Raw genomic sequence first — 18,372 nt, forward strand, 5'->3', positions numbered from 1 at the left:
TTTAACTGTTTTGTAAAAGAAAAGAAATATCGATCGCATTTTGAGTACCCTATTTTACTTGCTCGCCAACACAATGCCAACACGTTTTATATGACAGATTGTTTAAATGTGAAAAGCACATCCAGTAACTTCGGTATGATTCAGCATGGATTCAGAGGCACAGAGTGTTCAAAGACAGCCTTTTTACAGATGATTTTATCAATTTTAAAATAGTGTGAAATGAAAAAAACTGGTTTCTTCATCATGCTGGAAAAAAGGGGAAAGAACTGGGTTATATTCAAGGGTGGTGGGCAGGGCAGCACATTCTGTTCCCTCCCCTCTGTGGACAGACAGACTTACATCTTATTGCAGTCAAAACCCAACATTTTTCACAATCCCTTAGTTAAAATGAAATCTCACCATGTGGTTGGTGGTTAAGGAGCTAAACAATCATAGATGCAGCTCACACTGATCGAAACTGGTTTAAATTCAATTTTGGTCCAATAGAAAGAGCCAGGCATTATCATTTTTATGTGCAATGACTTTTTATAGTGAAAGAACATCTTCAAAATAGCTTTGGCAGTAAATTTTAGGTCCCATTTCATGTGGGTTTTTAAAAAAAGTATGATAATGTAATACATGCCTTTCCCCCCCTTAGAGTTTCATCCAGAACAATAAATTCTAGAATGATTTTCATTAAAAGAAATACCAATAGATTTTAAATTTGATTCTCAGTGAAACAAAATAAAAATGAGATTTTTCTAAAAGTCAGTTAAATATAATGTTCAAGAACTCCAAATTTAAATTACAATTACTTTTATAAGAGTGTACTGTTAGGTAAAAATATATTAAGTATCTACAGGGCTATATATTAAAGTTAGTATTAACTGTGGAAAAATCATATCCCTTAGGGACTTTCATTATAATAGAGAAAAAGAGACAAAATATTAAACTAAATAAATAAGTTTATTTAAATCTAATAATTATAGGAGCATTGCTATGTTTTAGACACATAACTTTTGTTCAAGAAACACATTTTGAATGAATGAATACTTGCTTAGAAATTGTCCCTGGGGTTGGAGAATGGATAGTGTGGTGAGGGGGTGGGCAGCAAATACATTTGGTAGTATCAACTGGCTCTTACAAAACTTTCTAACTTTTCCAGGAGTTGGGCGAAAATGAGATGTTTAAGGAACCTAGAAAGATACATGTGTTTGTTAATCATGCCAATGGTTAGGCTAATTTTTATTATTTTATTCCAGATGCTACTTTGAGTGTATTATCTACTTTAGACAAGACAGGTAATGTCAAGTTATTTCTAAATACAATAGCTTGTGGCTCCTTGAGTTTCGCATTTGTATTGTCTTTTAGGTTAATAAAGGTTTTCTCCTTGCCCATTTCCTATGCCTTCAACTGTTGATTTATTACTTGTTTTACTTTGACATTGAACTATAATTCTGGTGTCACCACACACCTGAACTTCTAAACTACTATGGCCAGAGCACTCCATTCAAAGTAACATTTTTTTTATTATAATAGTAATATATCTTAGCTCATAAAAAAATGGAGAACATAGAAAATAAAAAAAGAAAATAGAGTTCATCTCAAATGTTACTTTCCTAAGACTATTAATGTTAATAATTTGGCATATTTCCATTCAGTATCATATATACATATACACTGTATATATATTTACAAAATAGTCATAGTTTATCTAGATTGTTATATCTTTCTCTTTTGACTTCGATATTAAGTTGTATTTTCCAGTGTCCCTTACTATTAATGACTTGATAATATTCTATAACGTATTATATGTTAACCATAAAAATTGTTTCTACTTTTTTAATAGAAATTGTTTCAATAAATATCCTTGTGCCAACATCTTTGCATTCATCATCCCTGATTTCCATAGGCTGCATTCCGAGGATTGAACTTAATGAGTCAGCATTATGATATTTTAAGACTCTTGATACCTACTGCTCAGTTACCTTCTAGAAATTATTATATTCAGCAACATTCCTGCCAGCATGAATGAGAATGTCTGTGTCGCTGTACCTTTGCTGAGAGCTGAGTCTATATATTATGAAATCTTTCTCTCAATTCTTTAGGTCCTATTTTGCATTCTTGATTATTAGTGAGGTTGAACATTTTCCCCCAAAAGCACTTTTGTTACTAGAACCAGAAGCTCATTTCACAGTAATGTATTGTTTGCTCTGGAAATGAAAGCATCAGGGCAAATAATGTATTTAGAGGATTCTTAATGATAATGCAAATGCTATCAACCTCTAAAATTACCTCGAATCATTCATTGCCCATGGGTCAGTCACACATTGAAACAGAAACTCATCAATAACACGTACACAAATGAGGTTTCCGAAACAGTATAATGTTATCATTCTTAAGTACTTCTTCAAGATCTGAGCTTTGTGTTTTCTTCAGAATTTGCCACTCACCCTAGGAGACAGAGCTTCTTTGCAAATCTGTGGCCTGAACACAGCCTCTTCTAACTGGCCATCCTTACAGAAAGGATTTGTGAACCTGGTTCTCCATTATCTGGGAAATGAACCATGGACTCTGTCCCCAAAATGTGTTGGGAAGATATTTCTAAGGTTTACTTCTTCAGAGTTTTAATATTTACCTGTGAGTCATTGACTTTGAATAGTCCTTAGTCTCAACCTCTCTGAGAATAATTTTATCTATCAATACAAGGGGGATAATATTAACTCAGAGAAGATAGCAGGACACTTTCTTGATTGTATAGTAGCAATATTTTAGATCCTGTGCTTACTGTTTCCATTAATTTTTATCTGAATCACCTGCTCTTTACAACCTATCACCTGAAGGTCCTAATAGTGACTTAATTCTACATATCCGAAGTGTAAGTCCACATTAATTTGTCTAGCAGCAGCACCTGGAAACTGCAGAATTACACAAGCAATGAGGGTTTGTAATGGGTGTGATCTAACTGGGTAAATATGGGAATCCAGATCCCAGACCCATCCTATGCCAATGCTATATGATCCGTGTATGCAATTCTCATTCATTCCGCTGCTGAGATGATCAAGTGTCTTAAAGGTGCCAACAGTATGATTTTCTTAGCACTTCACTAAAATAGTACTCATGGCAAATTGTTTTTTAAAAACAAGCAACAATTCTGCTCTAATATTTAAATTGCTTCTTTGCAGAAAAAACTAAAATCACTATAGTAAAAACCTTCAATGCATCAGGTATGACTTATTATCAATATCAAGACTTTCTTTTTTATAACTAAAGTAAAATTAAACAAATGGCTGGTGTTAATGTTTTCTTTCTCTTTTTTTCTACCTTTAAAAAATGAAATCTGTTCTTAATGAATAGATATTTATGTACTGGGTATCTGAAGTTGAACTAAGTGTTTGGGACTATATTAGTAATGATTAGACATAATGCCCACCCTCAATAATCTTCTAGTTTATGGGTGAGACAAGGCAAACAAACAGATAATTGACATGAACATATCTGCAGATAAAGGCAATGATTACACAGTGTTTCTGACATGGTTAAGAGGCATGGGAGACAGAAGGGCTAATGATAGTCAATGGGATGCAGTTTATGAAGGAAAGATCCTTAAAGGAGTGAACCTCAAACTCTTTTTAAATAAAAAAAAAAAAGGATGTACTTTTAAGTACCTAGTGCAGCATTAGGGATACATGATGTGCTTAACAAAGGTTTCTGGTTGATTTAAAACAGAGGTTGACTATGGTCTAAGGGCTAAGTATGGCCCACCACTTTTTTTGTAAATAAAGTTTTATTGGAAAACTGCCATGCCCCCCCCCTTTTTTTTTTACATATTGTCTATGGCTACCTTTCTTCTACAATGAACAGTAGAGCTGAATAGTTGTGATGGAGATTATGTGGCCCACAAAGCCTAAAATATTTACTATTTGACCCTTTACAGGCAAAGTTTTCTCACTCATGACTTAAAGGACAACCTATGGCCATGTACTTGGAGGAAATTACAGATAACAGCCCTAGCAATAGGAAAGAAAAATTCTCAGTATGAATGAGCAGCAAAAGATACACATTACTAGAAACAAAGGTGCCACTAAACTTTAAAGGTGAGATGTGATAGAATGAAAAGCCTAGTAAGCAATAGATCAATGGTTGTAAAAAATATTTAAAGCATTACTACCCACCATCTATATATCTTATAATTTCATAGTGTATATTTCTAGTGAGTTATATCCATAAGCAAGTATATTTAAAATGAAAATTTTCTCTTTTGATGTGGGTAACATTGCTGTGGAACAATATAGGAATCTATAAGTCAGGCAACTTTTTGGCATCTAAATTCAGTTTGCTTGCAGAATCAAAACTTTTAGCTGAACCATGATGTCTATGTACCAAGTGTCAACTAAATCATTCTGGCAGAAATCATGTCACACGCTCTAATTCAAATTATAATTTTAGTTTGTGTCCAAACTAGTTCTCTTAGGAAAGAATTAAGCAGTCATAAAGTACAATGGAAATAAAATAGCCATCAGGCCTTGCATACATAATTCTGACCAAACCAGACATAACAAGGAAACCAATATATTCCTTAATATAATAACCTCTTCCCCTTGGCAGTTTGCTTGGTACATTATCGGCATTTGCCCCTCACATTTACTATAGATTTCTTACACTCTGCCAAAAGGATAAAATTAATGAAGGAAAGATTCTTAGAGGAGTAAACCTTGAGCTCTTTTCAAATCAAAGAAGAGATGTACTTCTCCCTTCACCAAAGGTGAAAGTGTTTCTCAGGTTAATATGTATGAAGTTTTTTGTTCTAATGTGGTTTATTTCATCTCCCATCATCTCTGCCTCCTGTGTATGCCTATGTGGTTTGTTGTCTTAGCCATCACTCTATTTTGCCCTCACTATAACTTTTTATTTACTGGCCAGTATCACTCATTAGATTGTAAGCTCGTTGAGGGCAGGGTCTGTATCTGAACCTCCCAAAGCCTGTAGAATATGGTAGGTGCTCAGAAAATATTTTTTGAATTTTGTAATTTTTGCCCATGTGAAATATCATGACACTGCTATTTCATAATATATTTGCATAAGGAGCATTAGATTGCTAATGCACCCACCTACCCAGAAAGGAAGGAGAATTTATGAGTAAGGGCTAGTTCATTTAAAGCCTCTATGCTCAATTTGTATTCATATTTTTCTATTTATATTGGACAAGAGAGGGGTTAATTGGGAATAGGATAGAGAAATTTTAGGGAGGAGTAGAGGATCAAACACTGACATACTAAAGAATAGTGAAGAATCAAGTTCCATAGCTGATCAATTAAGAAATGAAAATGCTCATTCCTTCAGTCTTTGTGGAATTCATCCAGCCAATTATATCAACTTATATTTTTGTTCCACATTTGATACCTAATTTTATGAATTCTCTTGACAATGTAGTATATAAGTGAAGGTGTTGACATGCTTAATTGGTTGGATTGTGTTTTCTTTGCAGGAGTCAAACCTCAGAGAAATATCTGCAATTTGTCATCTATTTGCAATGACTCAGGTTAGTTCTTGTGCATATTATATGTTACCAGATAAATTAGCTCCACAGAGAAAAAATGGTTGTTTTTCTCCTGATGAGTATGTGATGTGTGCCTCTGAACTGTCTCTTCATACCACCTGGCTACTACGAGTCCCGAATGAAAACAAAAGCAATTTAGATCTGGCTGAAATTATCTTCCCCTTGCCTAGTAAGATGATAGATTAACTTCCTTAATATGAGAACATGAAACTCTACACCAAATATTTTTCACCACAGCTTTAAATCTGTATCTAATACCCTTAGAGTTGATTCATGAACATAATTAATAATGAACTTAATTATTGAAAGCCACTTCTTACATATAAATTCCTCAAACTTTTCCATAGGACCTTAAGTATTATTGCTTAGAAACAAATGTTGTCTTTTGCTAAAAATAAAATAAACCACTCTACTAGAATGTTGAAAATCTCACATACACCTGGTTTAATTGGATGCTAATTCCAGTAGTGCCCATAGTGTTTTGCCATCTCTAGCTAAGATTGCCCACTATTTTTAAAAATTGAGATGGAAATCTCTTGAGAACGTGCTGTTTTTGAAATGGGAATATTTTCCCTTCTGCCATGGGCCAGAAGTAATGAAACAACCACTTTCTTCATCTTGGTTTGGCTCTCTGGGCTCCTTTCCTTGTTAAAACCAATGAAAGCAGATGTGAAAAAGAGAAAAATATAGTGTGGCATGTCAGAATTGGATCATGGGAAGAGAGAAGAGGAAGGTAACAAAACGTTTTATAATATTAAATCTTAGCATGACTCCACTGATATAAAAAGAAACAATTATTAGAAGAATGTTTTCTTTTTATTCTGTTCCCTTTAATGCTTTAATAATTTATTTAAAAATCATAGGAAACAATTTCAAGTAAAATAAGTTAAGGTTGGATAGTTTAGAAAACAAGAAAACTTTGTTAAAAGAATGTTCCACAAACTTTCTATTTGTGTGAGTGTGAGATTTGCTTACATGAACTTTCTGCTGATAGTATGCTGGTAGAATATAGCAGGAAAATATTAGCTGGCTTTGATTAAAGAAAAAAAAACCTTGTTGGATACATTTCACTTTCGTATATTGTGTAACTCTTCTCTCCTTCTTCCCTCCCTTGTCTCTTACCCTTCTTTTACTGAATTCTCCATAATTTCTTTATTTTTGTGCTTCATCTATGTTTGGGCTGATGACTAATGTCTACTTTAGTGTTGTGTCTACGTGATGTTTGATAACTGTTTGAAAATTGAACATTTAGTCAAAAAAAAAATGGTCATCTTGAATAACAGATTCCAGAAAGCTGGTTGGAGTAATGTTTTCCCTAATTAAGTGACTGAATTGACCATTTGTTTTAGTGTCTGTTAAAAACAACCTCATCGGGGGACCAACTCTTTTGGCACCATAAATTCCACAATACCCTGCCAGCAACTAGAAACCTTCACTTCTTGCAGGTTCCAATCTGGGTTCATTAAGGAAAATGGAGGCTAGTGAAGAAATTGGTAGCTGATCAGGCAGAGTTAGGCTGAAGGTCAAAGCTGGTGGCTACCACTGTGCTCCCAGCACATTTATGAAACTCAACATGCCCTCAACAAGACTGAAGGATGAACTTGGAGGAGAAGTGAGGGAAAGAAATTGTGGGTGTTGGCACATGCGCACACATACACATGGATTTTTTTAAAAAAATGGATAAGTAACTCTATGTATATATCAAGTATCTTTACTTTTAATAATTATATACTATATTAATTGAAATTTCAGTATAAAAATGCAGAAGTTTGAGTTCTCAGTAGAAAAGTCGCTGGAATAGATAAATCATATTAATCTCTGGTCTAATGGCTTTGTTGGCCATTTTAAGTGGAAGTGAACTATTGAGAACCAGGCTATGGGAATCAGTTGTACTTTGGGATGCAATAAAAGAAGATGAGATGAGGAGGCCTTCAAAACTCTCTAGCTCAGGAGTCAGAAAACCGCTGCCTATAGTCCAAATATAGTTAGCTACCTATTTTTGTAAATAAAGTTTTATTGGAACACAGCCAGGCCTGTTCATTTACGTATTGTCTTTGGCTACTTTCGCGCTACAACCACAGAGAAATTTCAACAGAAACCATATGTATGACCCACAAAACCTCAAATATTTACCTGATAATTCACAAAAAAAGTTGGCTGACCCCTGCTCTCTATGACATCCTTGCCCTTCTGCTCAAGAACCAATGTTTCGTCTTTAGGTTATGAAGTGCACGTAATGTACTTCTGTTAGGGGAGGTCTCTATTTTATTTGTTTCCAGATGAGAGTCAAAGCCCCTCCAAGTACACCCTGCAGGAAACAGTTTGACTGAAATTGACTTCAGTATTTCCCAAAGTGAGCATTTTAAGAACAGGGTTTTCTGGCATTTCTGGGATCAATGTCACAATGAGTTGTTCAACTGACGAAAGGGTTTGCCCTGCACCCTATCCAAGTTTCAAAGCAAAATCTCAACTTTGTTTCTGGGAACAATAGTCTATTTGGTAGCTAAATTTTCAAAAAGAGAGAAACAAAAACACCAGTAAGAAAATGAATAAACTTGCAGAAGGCTGCTAAACTGAGAAACGCTTTTCTCGCCCTCCCTTATCTATGTAACTACAGCTATATCAACTTTTTTTTTTTTTTGGCTATAACAACTTTAAATAAAATATTTTTTTAAATGTTAACTTTAGAGCCACAGTTCCCCTAGTTAGCATTGTTAGGGGAAACCAAGTTCTGAGAGAAGCATGTAGGGATAAAATTTCTTGACAAGGGACAAATGTTCTCTTTCTGCATTCCTATACAAAATTTATAGTTCATATTTTCTGAAAATTATATTGAATAGCTTTCTGATAGAAAAAACAGTAAACGTGAATAACAACAGAATTTGATGACAATTTGTTTATAAAGTAATTTGGTAATCTTTTTCTGTGTTGTATTAATCCTCAAGCTCTAAGAATGCAAGCCTCATTTCTTTTTGAAAATTTATTTTTAGCATTTTTTAGAGGTGAGATAATGTTTCAATATGATGAAGAAAGCAATGTTACCCAGGTAGGTTTTAAAGATTTTTCTTATTGTAATCTTAAAAAATGAGTTCACGTGTATGTAAAGATTTTTTTAAGGTTCAAGTTATTTATGATATTTGGCACATCTGCTTTTATGACCAAATTTAAGTAAAGTATGTCGTTGAATCCCTAGCTTTGTTAAGAGGGCTTGACTTCATAATAATTATGGTATTCTGCCATACGATTTCACTTATATGTGGAATCTAAGGAACAAAATAAAACAAATACAGATTCGTAGATACAGAGAACAAACTGGTGATTGCTACTTGGGAGAGGGGTTGGGGACTGGGCGAAAAGGTGAAGGGATTAAGAAATGTTAATTGATAGTTACAAAATAGTCATGCGGATGTTAAGTACAGCATAGAGAATGTAGTCAGTAATATTGTAATGGCTATGTATGGTGCCAGGTGGGAACTAGAGTAATTGGGGGAATCACTTCATAAATTATATAAACATCTAACCACTATGCTGTACACCTGAAACTAATATAAAAAACAATCATGGTATTCTGTTAATAATTATATTTTAGTTTTCACTAGCTTTGCTGCTGAATAAGAACATTTATATGATGGAATTCTATTCAGTCAAATTTTAAAATTATATTAGAAACTCCTATCAACAAGAAATATAATACATATTGAATCTACGAGTAGTCTTCTGAATGTGATCCTGTTCACCCTATAGGGGATTAGGATATAGTAGTATAAGCCTTCCATAACCTAGATTGGTTCAGAGGATCCCAGCTAAATGTGGTTTGTTCAGTGACTATTTCCTGAGTACCTACTATGTGCCAGGTTCTTGAAATGTAGCGCTGGCTGCTATCAAGTTTCCCTTTTCACATTAGGATCTTTTATTTAAACCTGGGACTTTTCATGTAGAGAACTTTAATAGTGTTCTTCTGCAGGAGTAATAAAAGACAGAATGGAATAACAAAAGGCAGAAATTACCACATCATACTTGCTGATTCTCAATATTTTAAAAAGAAAACATAAAAACAAAAACTAGCTCAGTCAATAAAGATTTGATCGTTTGCTAGATAGTATTCCATACAGTTAGTATGCAAAATCTTTAGGGTGTAGTTCTTTGGGTGGCCAAAAAAACTGAAGAACAACTTCTTGTTAGAGAGTGTAAAAACTAAACAATATTTGTTGTATTCTTAATGATTTTGTGCTTCTAACAGAATCAAAATATGGCCAATGTTACCTTAACTGGAGTCCTGTATCAAAGTGAATTAAAGTGAGTAATCTGCTGTTTGATTTAAAACTTAAGATGTCAACTTGTTTAGCTGTCTTTCTTTTGGAAACTAAGAATAGGAAAGAGACAGACCCAAAGGTTATAGAGAATTTGTTCTTGAGTTCTTTGTAAACTATTACCATAGTCACCTGTCATCAGCTAGTATCCCTGTGAGGCTCTTCTCTTTGCTTTGAAATTACATAAGACTCCATTTGAATTGGTATTTGAGTTGTAATATGATTTGGTAGCCAGCAAGGTTGAAAGAAGAGTTCAAGGTTAAGATTCCATGTATACCATTTGTTCATGTGTCATGAGACATCAGCGATTCAAAAGTCAGAGAGAGGTTTCTGTTAAGTAGACCTCAGCTTATAAGGACAAGCGCAGACAATGAGAACTACATTACAAATAGATGCCCCCACCTAGGCAATAGGCCAAAATGGTGGCTAGCAGCTTGGCCTAGGCCAGGAGACAGTCTTAGTCTGGCTGTCACTGGGAGGGGAAACTTCATGGCTTTGCACTTGTGGCTGGGAAGCAACATCAGAGACAAAATTCGTTTATTCACAAATGAGGGTTTTGTACACTTTTGAACCAAATCTAAAAGCTTTGGGTAGTATCTGTTACGACATTGAAGAGAAAAACCTTTCCTAGGTCAAAACAAAACAAAACAAAGCTGTTCTTAAGGGTCATCCTTTCAATTAGCATTTTGACCTAGCTGCTGCTGCTGATTCAGCAATGCCTAGGTGAAGAAGAATATCATGATTTCACCGGGTGGATATCAAACATCCCTAGGGCTCTACTGAGTGTATAGTGGCAAAAAGTTAAAGCAGTGAGAATTGGGCTTGGTGGAGGTGGTGTTCATGTCCTTTATGCCTATTTTTTGACCTCCTAATGAAAATCTAGCTTTTCTAACTATTCCAAGTATATATGTGAAATAAAAAGCAGGAGATATTGATGTCCTAGAAGGATTTTAAACTTCAGAGGGGTAATAATAGTGATAAGAAACAGTCTTTTAAACTTACAAATTTATAAATAGAACACAACTTAGCATACTTGAAAGTAATTCATCTTAATTACTACACTTAAAATATAGATGAGTTCATTTAAAGCTACCAAGCATTTATTGAACACCTACTATGTGCTGGGCCTTGGAGGTACAAGTGGGGACAAACTCAACTTTCTGAGATGGAAAGCTTGGTGTAGAGCAGTGGTTCTTGACCCTGGCGGCATATTAAAATCATCCAGGGAGCTTTAAAAACCCTGATGCCCAGGCCCACACCATACCAATTAAATCAGTATTTGGGGTCTGAGATGCAGGTATCGGTATTTTATAATGCTCCCCAGGTGGTTTCAGCATGAGGCCGTTTTAAGAATGGGGAGTCTAGAGTCTGGTAGGAAAGACACAGGATGAGGACAAATGATAATACAGTATAATCCCTATAATGAAGGTGACATGTACAGGGTACCAAAGGATGTTCTAAGTATCTGAATATAGAGCAGGTCAGACCCAACTGGAGGAGCCAGGAAAACCCCCAGGAAGAAGGTGGCCTCTGAGCACAGTTATAGAGCAGCAGCTCTTGCTAGCTCAAAAAACTATTATTGCCACTATCCTTCTCTTCTTCCCTCCAGACCTTTCCTGGAGCCACCTACAACTAACTACTGCCCATTCACCTTGGAACATGGTTTCTCAACCTCAGCACTACTGACGTTTTGGGCCTGAACAGTTCTTTGTTATGTGGAACTGTCCTGTGCATTGTAACAGATCCCTGGCCTCTACCCACTAGATGCCAGTAGCACCCCACCCCCAATCGTCACAATCAAAAATCTCTCCAGATATTGCCAGCTGTCCCGGGGAGGCGGGCAGAGTCACCCCAAGTTGAGAACCACTGCCTTAGAGTGACTTTTTAAAATAGATTTTTCATCCTAACCTCATGTGAAGCTCTGCCACATTGAAGAACTAAGTGTTGTTGGAGTGCACTCAGAGGAGACGAATGAGAGAAAGTCCAAAGAGGAGGCGTGAGGAGGGGAAGATGGGGCTGGAGAGTGCTAAAGGGTAGACTGGGTTGGTTGGAGAGGAAAACAGAGGCCCAGAGCCTCCAGGGTGAGTGGCTGAGTCCTCTCAGAAATTCTGCCTCTGGCCAGCCAGCTTTTCCTCTGGCCCTCTGCCAGAAGCTACCTGGGGGTTGCAGTAGCCTAATGAAAACAAAATAATTTAACCATAATTTCTATCTTGCTGTTGGCTAGAACCAACACAGCTTCTGTCTGGTTAGTTTCCCTTGTCATATAAATAATTTACTTTTCTCACATAGAAATCTCTTATTATACCCGGTGTTACTTCCAAGTGAACACTGTAAGCAATAAATACCGTATGTTTAATGTATTTGCTAAAACTCTTGTTTTGAATTTAACATCACCAGTGGTCTCCTTCATGTCATTTTCTCTCATTGTATTAACAGACAATCAGAGCTCAACAAAACCCTGCAAACCCTAAGTGAGGTAATCATACTATACCCTGTACCTTGTTTATAATTATTGTTATTTGGGGGAAAGCATGGAGTTCTACATTCCTGGGGAGATATGTATTGAAATTCCCCCCAACTTGTCATGTAAAAGAATGAATGGACTAGTTCCATTACTCCAAAAATCAAAACTAGGTACAATGGATGGATATTACTAGATGTATTTTTCTTCATGTAAAACCAAAAGTTTCTTAAAATGAGGGCTCCAGGAGAATGAGCTCCCTGACACTAGTGGTATCTAAGCAGAGCCTGTATAGCCTGAATAGCTTTTATCATATGTCAGAAATCTGGTAGAAATATGAATTGGATGATCCCTAGGGGTTCTTGTGATTCTAAGATTTAGTGATGCTGTGATTAGTCCTGGGTTGTCTTATCTGAGATGTTCAACTGTCAAAGTAACATATTTATATATTTTTGTTTGTTTGTTTCAGACTTATTTTGTGGCATGTGATAAGGATCAAAGGTCAGTTATTTTTAATACTTTTACAAATATCATTATTTCTCTACTCATAAGAAATAAAGTATTGAGGAGTCTTAGGTTGCAAATTCAAAGGTATTCCTCTAAAATAAATACCTATTAATGACATTTAGAATATATGTATTTTTGTTCTTCCACTCCTCACTCCGTCATAAGCATCTTCTCATTTCTTTATAAAGCACAGACGGGTGGGTGGTGTCAGGCCACTGGCCCCTGGTTCTATGAGGCTAAAGGTCATCAGTGTCCTTAGCCCCGAGGGCTACCAATATGAGCAAGAAATGGCACACAGTAGTCCTGTCAGGGTAAAGGACAGTAGGAGATGAAGGAATACAATATGGAGCTTGGGAGAAGGAGGAGAGGGAAGGAAAAGACTAGAAAGAAAGAGAAAAGAAATTAAAAAGTGTATACAAGGGGCGAATCAGAAATTGCCCAACAATTATTTAAGGTTGCACAGAGTATCATTTTAAATAGTGTCCACTGGCTGTCCTGGCTGCATAAACCAACAGTTAATAGAGCAGTAATCTCACTACTTGAACCTTCAGCATCCTGTGAGAATAAAAGTCCTAGAAATTGACAGTTTCTACTCATCAAACGATTCATTGGTGCAAATAATGGCAAGTCATCCATGAAACTGAAGATTAAATTCCTATCCACTATATGTATTTAGTTCATTTCACTTACTTCTTTTTGTTCTTTACAACATTAACATTATTTTCATCTAAACCAAGACTAAAGTAGAAAGAAACAGAAAGAATGTCTTAAATTTCTAGTTATCTGATAATCTAGGTTGAATCACCAGAGAGATTTTAGATTTGAGACTCTGATATTCATCTAGGCTGGTGTTTGAAAGGGCTCCTATGATGGAAACTCAAATGCCTATAGACATCATGCAAGTAGCCAGCTAAGATATTCCTGTCTTTGCAGCCAAGTTTCAGCCCGGCCTGTTGATTACGCGGGCAGGCAAAATGAATCATCAGCTGTGTGTGGTCAGAGGGTCCCTGGCTTACAGCTCCGTGAATGTAAACCTCTATAAATTTGTCCTATAAAGTCTTTGGGGTAAAGTTCAGACCATGGTAGGTGGGTGTTTACAAGCTTATCAGGGTGACATTGCAAGTTAAGTGTCACTGTCCCCTTCCCTCACTCTTAAATTTGAAAAAAACAATCACAAATATGTAGGTAGGTTTCTGATTTAGTAACACTCTTGTTGTAAATATTTCTCTTTATAGCACATTAAACTGTACACTCACAATAAAATTGAATAAGACTATGAACATATGTGCTGTAATGGTGGCTTTTAAAAGAGTAAAGATTCGCCCAATGGGTAAGTTGTCTTTATCTTTATTGCTGTGATCATTTTCACATGGCTTTGATGTGTTCTTTTTAAAATTGAAAATATAATTAATAAATTTATGTTATGTTACAGCTTTCTGTTTTGACTCTTTTGTCCTTAGGCAGTTTTTAGGGAGCTCTAAAAGGTGATTTTTCCTGCTTTCTTAATAAAATTTCAGTATATTTGAAAACATCATAAACCCTGTTGAGAAGAAGAGCTCTATTTGGAATATTTGATTGCTTGCTGCTGGGATCTGTTTACTTCTGAATTCCTCTTAGGAGTTGCTAAGGAGCAACTGATATTGTGTGCATATAAACCCCCCCAAAGTTATTTACTCAATATTTTTGAGCACCTACTTTGTGAATGTAATTGTCAATATAATGCCATCCAATTTATCACGTTTTAGACGAATGCTCTTTAAAATGCAGTCAGTGCATGAACTGTAATACTTGATGGATCTGAGCCTATACCTTGCCTTATTCTTGACCATGCATTTTCTTCTTTCCTTTTGTCTCCTCCAGAACAGTGCTGCTGTTCTGTCAGAACACCCTGCCCTTCCTCCCCAGAAGAGTTAAAAAAACTGCAGTGGTATGTAGCAAATATGCTGACCTTTTTCCTAAAAAAAGGTCATTTATTCACTATGTTGGCTAAGGAGTTTTGGAATTTTGACAGTGAAATAAGGACTTTCAATTTCAGATCTTCTCAAATATCAGTCACTGAGGATCTGGTTAAAATGCAGATTCTGATCCAGGAGGTCTGGGCAGGGCCTGAGAGTCTGAATTTCTAACAGGCTCCCAGGTAAAGGCAGTGCTGCTGGTTCATGGACTCCACTTTGAGCAGCAGGGGTCTAGACCTTAGAGCAGTGGTTCTCAGCCCTGGCTGCATGTTAGAATCATCTGGGGAGCTTTAAAAACACCAATGCCCAACTCCCACCCTCAGAGATTACGATGTCATTGGTCTGGGGTACAGCCAGGGCTTCTGGGTCGTGTTGAATGGTTGCCAGCGGAGGAGAGTCACTGCTCTGTAGTTCATTTGTATCTCACATGCACCTCTCTGATTCTTTCCTGTAGTGACCTGCAGGATCCAGTTACGTGTCTTCCTGGTCATCCACGTGGCCCACCATTTTCTTCTGGCAATTCCATCCCAGTTGCTCCTCAGGCCACAGTTATTTCCCGAGTCTCCAGCGCCTTCTCTTTTGCTGAGCCTCTTAATCATCCACCTGTAACCCAGAGCCCGACAGGGGTGACTCACCTTCCTTCTCTCCAGCCTTCAGCTCCCATAACTTCTAGCCGTACCATTGATATATTCACTCAGTCTGGAATTCTCTCTTCCTCTATGCCCCAAACTCATCTTTCCCGCACCCTGCCACCTGTGAAATCTCCACTTCCCTCTCCCACCACGTCTGCCCCTTTGGCTGTCATCACAACCAGCACACCTCCTGACAAGACAGGTAAATATGAGGCACTAAGCTGCTTCTATGTTTGTTATAATTCTAGCTACCTGAAATGTAGCTAGCTGCCAGCCTGTCAAATCAAGATATCTGTAATAAGATCATGTTGAGTTTTTCTTTTTATGATAGCTGCTTGATTTCGAGAGCTTTCTTCCTTCTGGCATACATAGAACGTAGATATGGCTGAGTGTAGTTGCTTTGACCAAGAGTAGAGAAACAGCTTTGAGGCAAACACAGATCTTGTTTTATCAAGATGAGTTATTTCATAGGTTTCTTTCTCCTACAAAAGGTTTTGGGTCACTGTTTTCAACATTCTGAAAAGAAAACTTTTGAGCTGTTAAACTCTATTTAGACAGAAGACAAAAGAAAAAAATCGGTGTTCTTGAAAATCAGTCTCAGAGTGACAGAGCTGAGGCTGAGCCAGGGGAGCCGCGAGGAGAGGGGAAACATTCAGAAGTCCCAGGCGTGAGTCTGCATGGGCCCTCACAGGCAGTGTGAGCTGGGATAAGCCATTTAGCTCCTCCTGACTCAGCCCGCTCTACTCAAGGGTGGGAACAATCACACTAACAGTACTAGCTTGAGAACAACGGCATACGTGAGAATGCCATGAAACTGCAAAGGGCTCTCCGGACACGAAGTAGGTTTAGGAGTAAAGAATAAAGGGAAGACGGAAGGAAGCAGAAAGAATTCTGGATACTCCCTCCAGAGTTTCAATTCAGTGAGTAAGAAGTGAGTCTTCCTCTAGGATTTCAGTGGTGTAAGGCAAAGCCGAATTCTTGGTGACATGAGATGGAAGCTCAGGTTGTAGTTCCCGCCTCCCCCACCACAGTGCCACCACATCTTCCCCCGGAGATTTAGAACTTCTGCCAAATGACTTGATATTTCTTCAAATGTGCATTGTTCTCTCTTAGTTAACTTTTTAATAAATGTGAACATTTTAGGCCAAATTATAAAATCATTGGGGCTCTAGTCAAGAGAAGGTTTCATGGCTAAAGAAGAATAAAGTACAATTAAAGTTCATTAGCCTGGGCCTAGAATGCCCACTTTTCTGAAGCTATCCCCATTGACCCTTAGAATCAACCTAACACGATATACAGAAAGGTCAGGAAGGTGGCCTCCTGCATCTGTGCTTCTACTCCTGGGACTTGGGTTTCAGGCAATGAGACAATAGAAGCAAAGTAACATATGCATAAAAGATGTGTTGGTGTATTACCTGGTGGCTAAAAAGTAGACATAACTTAATGGTTCCACATTAAGGTGGAATGTTGAAGTACGACAGTCTCACAATGACTCACATAACACAATGACTGTTAAATAGCCATGCATAAGAACAGCTAGACAGACACTTGGGGGCATTTTTCAAGTCTTGAGTAAAGTGAAAATAACAAAAATTAGTTTGTACACCATGTTTGTAACAGTATGCTATAACACATGGATAAAGATTAGAAAGGAATATGCAAAATTATAGGATTTAGGTGGTAAAATTAACATTTCCGCTACCCCCGTACTTCCCTCATGTCCCTTTGTAGTCAACCACCTACCCACTATGCCCAGCCCCTGACCACCACTGATCTGTTTTGTTTCCCTATGTTGTACTTCTGGTTTTTCTAGAATGCTATATGAAGAGAATCATACAGTATATAGTCTTTGAGTCTGGCTTTTTTCACTTAACATAATACATTGGAAAACTGGAGCTCCATTCATGTTGTTGCATGTATCAGTAGTTTTTTTTTTTTATTACTGAATAATACAGTCTACTGTATGGATGGACCACAGTTTGTTTATCCATCCTCTAGTTGATGCACATTTGAGTCGTTTCCAGTTTGGGACTATCATGAAAAAGGCCGCTATAAATATTCATGAACAAGCCTTCTTAAGACATGTTTTCATTTCCCTGAGGCAAATACCTAAGAACGGGTTTTCTAGGTCACAGAGTCTATGTATGTTTCTTTATTAGTGATTTTTCTATTATGTGTTCATAAAGTGATTTTGATTCTCTGTTATAGAAATTGTTCACACCAGCAGCATCAGTGTTTCTGATCTTGAGAACCAAGTGTCTCAGATGGAGAAAGTTCTGTCCTTAGGCAGCTTGGAGCCTAACCTCGCAAGAGAAATGATAAGCCAAGTCAGCAAACTCCTTCATTCCCCTCCGGCCTTGCTGGCCCCGCTGGCCCAAAGGTATGACTTAGCAAACTGACCCTCTAATGATAACGATGCTTCTCACTTGATTAATTATAACAAAGTATTTTTCTCCCACTACAAGGTTCATAATGACTTGTTAAATTGCTAATCTGTATTCTGCTAGAAAGGGGAAAACAAAGTGGGAGTGCTGAATCTGAACTGTCACTTATCTTCATAGATTGCTAAAAGTAGTGGAAGACATTGGCTTACAAGTGAATTTTTCAACCAAGATCATAAGTCTAACCTCCCCTTCTTTGGCTCTGGCCGTGAGCAGAGTGAATGCCAGTAATTTCGACACAACTACCTTTGCTGCTCAAGACCCTGAAAATCTCCAGGTACATCTTAAAATATTGTGGAAACAGCCTTTTCTTGTATATGATTGTAGTCTTCATGTACTTCATGATTGAGGCAATTATTGCTTATAGTCAGGGGTGATATTAAAAATATTTAACATCTAGAACAATGAGGCACCATAAGATCAAAAAAAAAAAGGACATTGGTCTTCGCTGGAGCAGGATCTCAGAGGTCCTTGTTGTGCCCAGTGTTAACCCTTTAGCAGCTGGGTTGTGGAAGTTTGGGCGGGTG

General features: G+C 37.1%; 1 protein-coding gene across 1 annotated transcript in view; it reads left to right on the forward strand.

Moving 5' to 3' along the window:
- ADGRG2 (adhesion G protein-coupled receptor G2) overlaps positions 1–18,372 on the forward strand; it is a 60,369-nt gene that overhangs the window by 23,976 nt on the left and 18,021 nt on the right. Inside the window, exons 5-16 of the mRNA XM_006911679.2 lie at positions 1,242–1,280; positions 3,165–3,206; positions 5,468–5,521; positions 8,530–8,585; positions 9,780–9,835; positions 12,286–12,325; positions 12,780–12,811; positions 14,053–14,147; positions 14,678–14,744; positions 15,227–15,606; positions 17,613–17,784; positions 17,966–18,122. Of these exons, the coding sequence (XP_006911741.1) occupies positions 1,242–1,280; positions 3,165–3,206; positions 5,468–5,521; positions 8,530–8,585; positions 9,780–9,835; positions 12,286–12,325; positions 12,780–12,811; positions 14,053–14,147; positions 14,678–14,744; positions 15,227–15,606; positions 17,613–17,784; positions 17,966–18,122 (1,190 nt within the window). The remainder of the gene's footprint in view (positions 1–1,241; positions 1,281–3,164; positions 3,207–5,467; positions 5,522–8,529; positions 8,586–9,779; positions 9,836–12,285; positions 12,326–12,779; positions 12,812–14,052; positions 14,148–14,677; positions 14,745–15,226; positions 15,607–17,612; positions 17,785–17,965; positions 18,123–18,372) is intronic.

The sequence above is a fragment of the Pteropus alecto genome, unplaced genomic scaffold, assembly GCF_000325575.1.
Source record: "Pteropus alecto unplaced genomic scaffold, ASM32557v1 scaffold23, whole genome shotgun sequence".
NCBI lineage: Eukaryota > Metazoa > Chordata > Mammalia > Chiroptera > Pteropodidae > Pteropus > Pteropus alecto.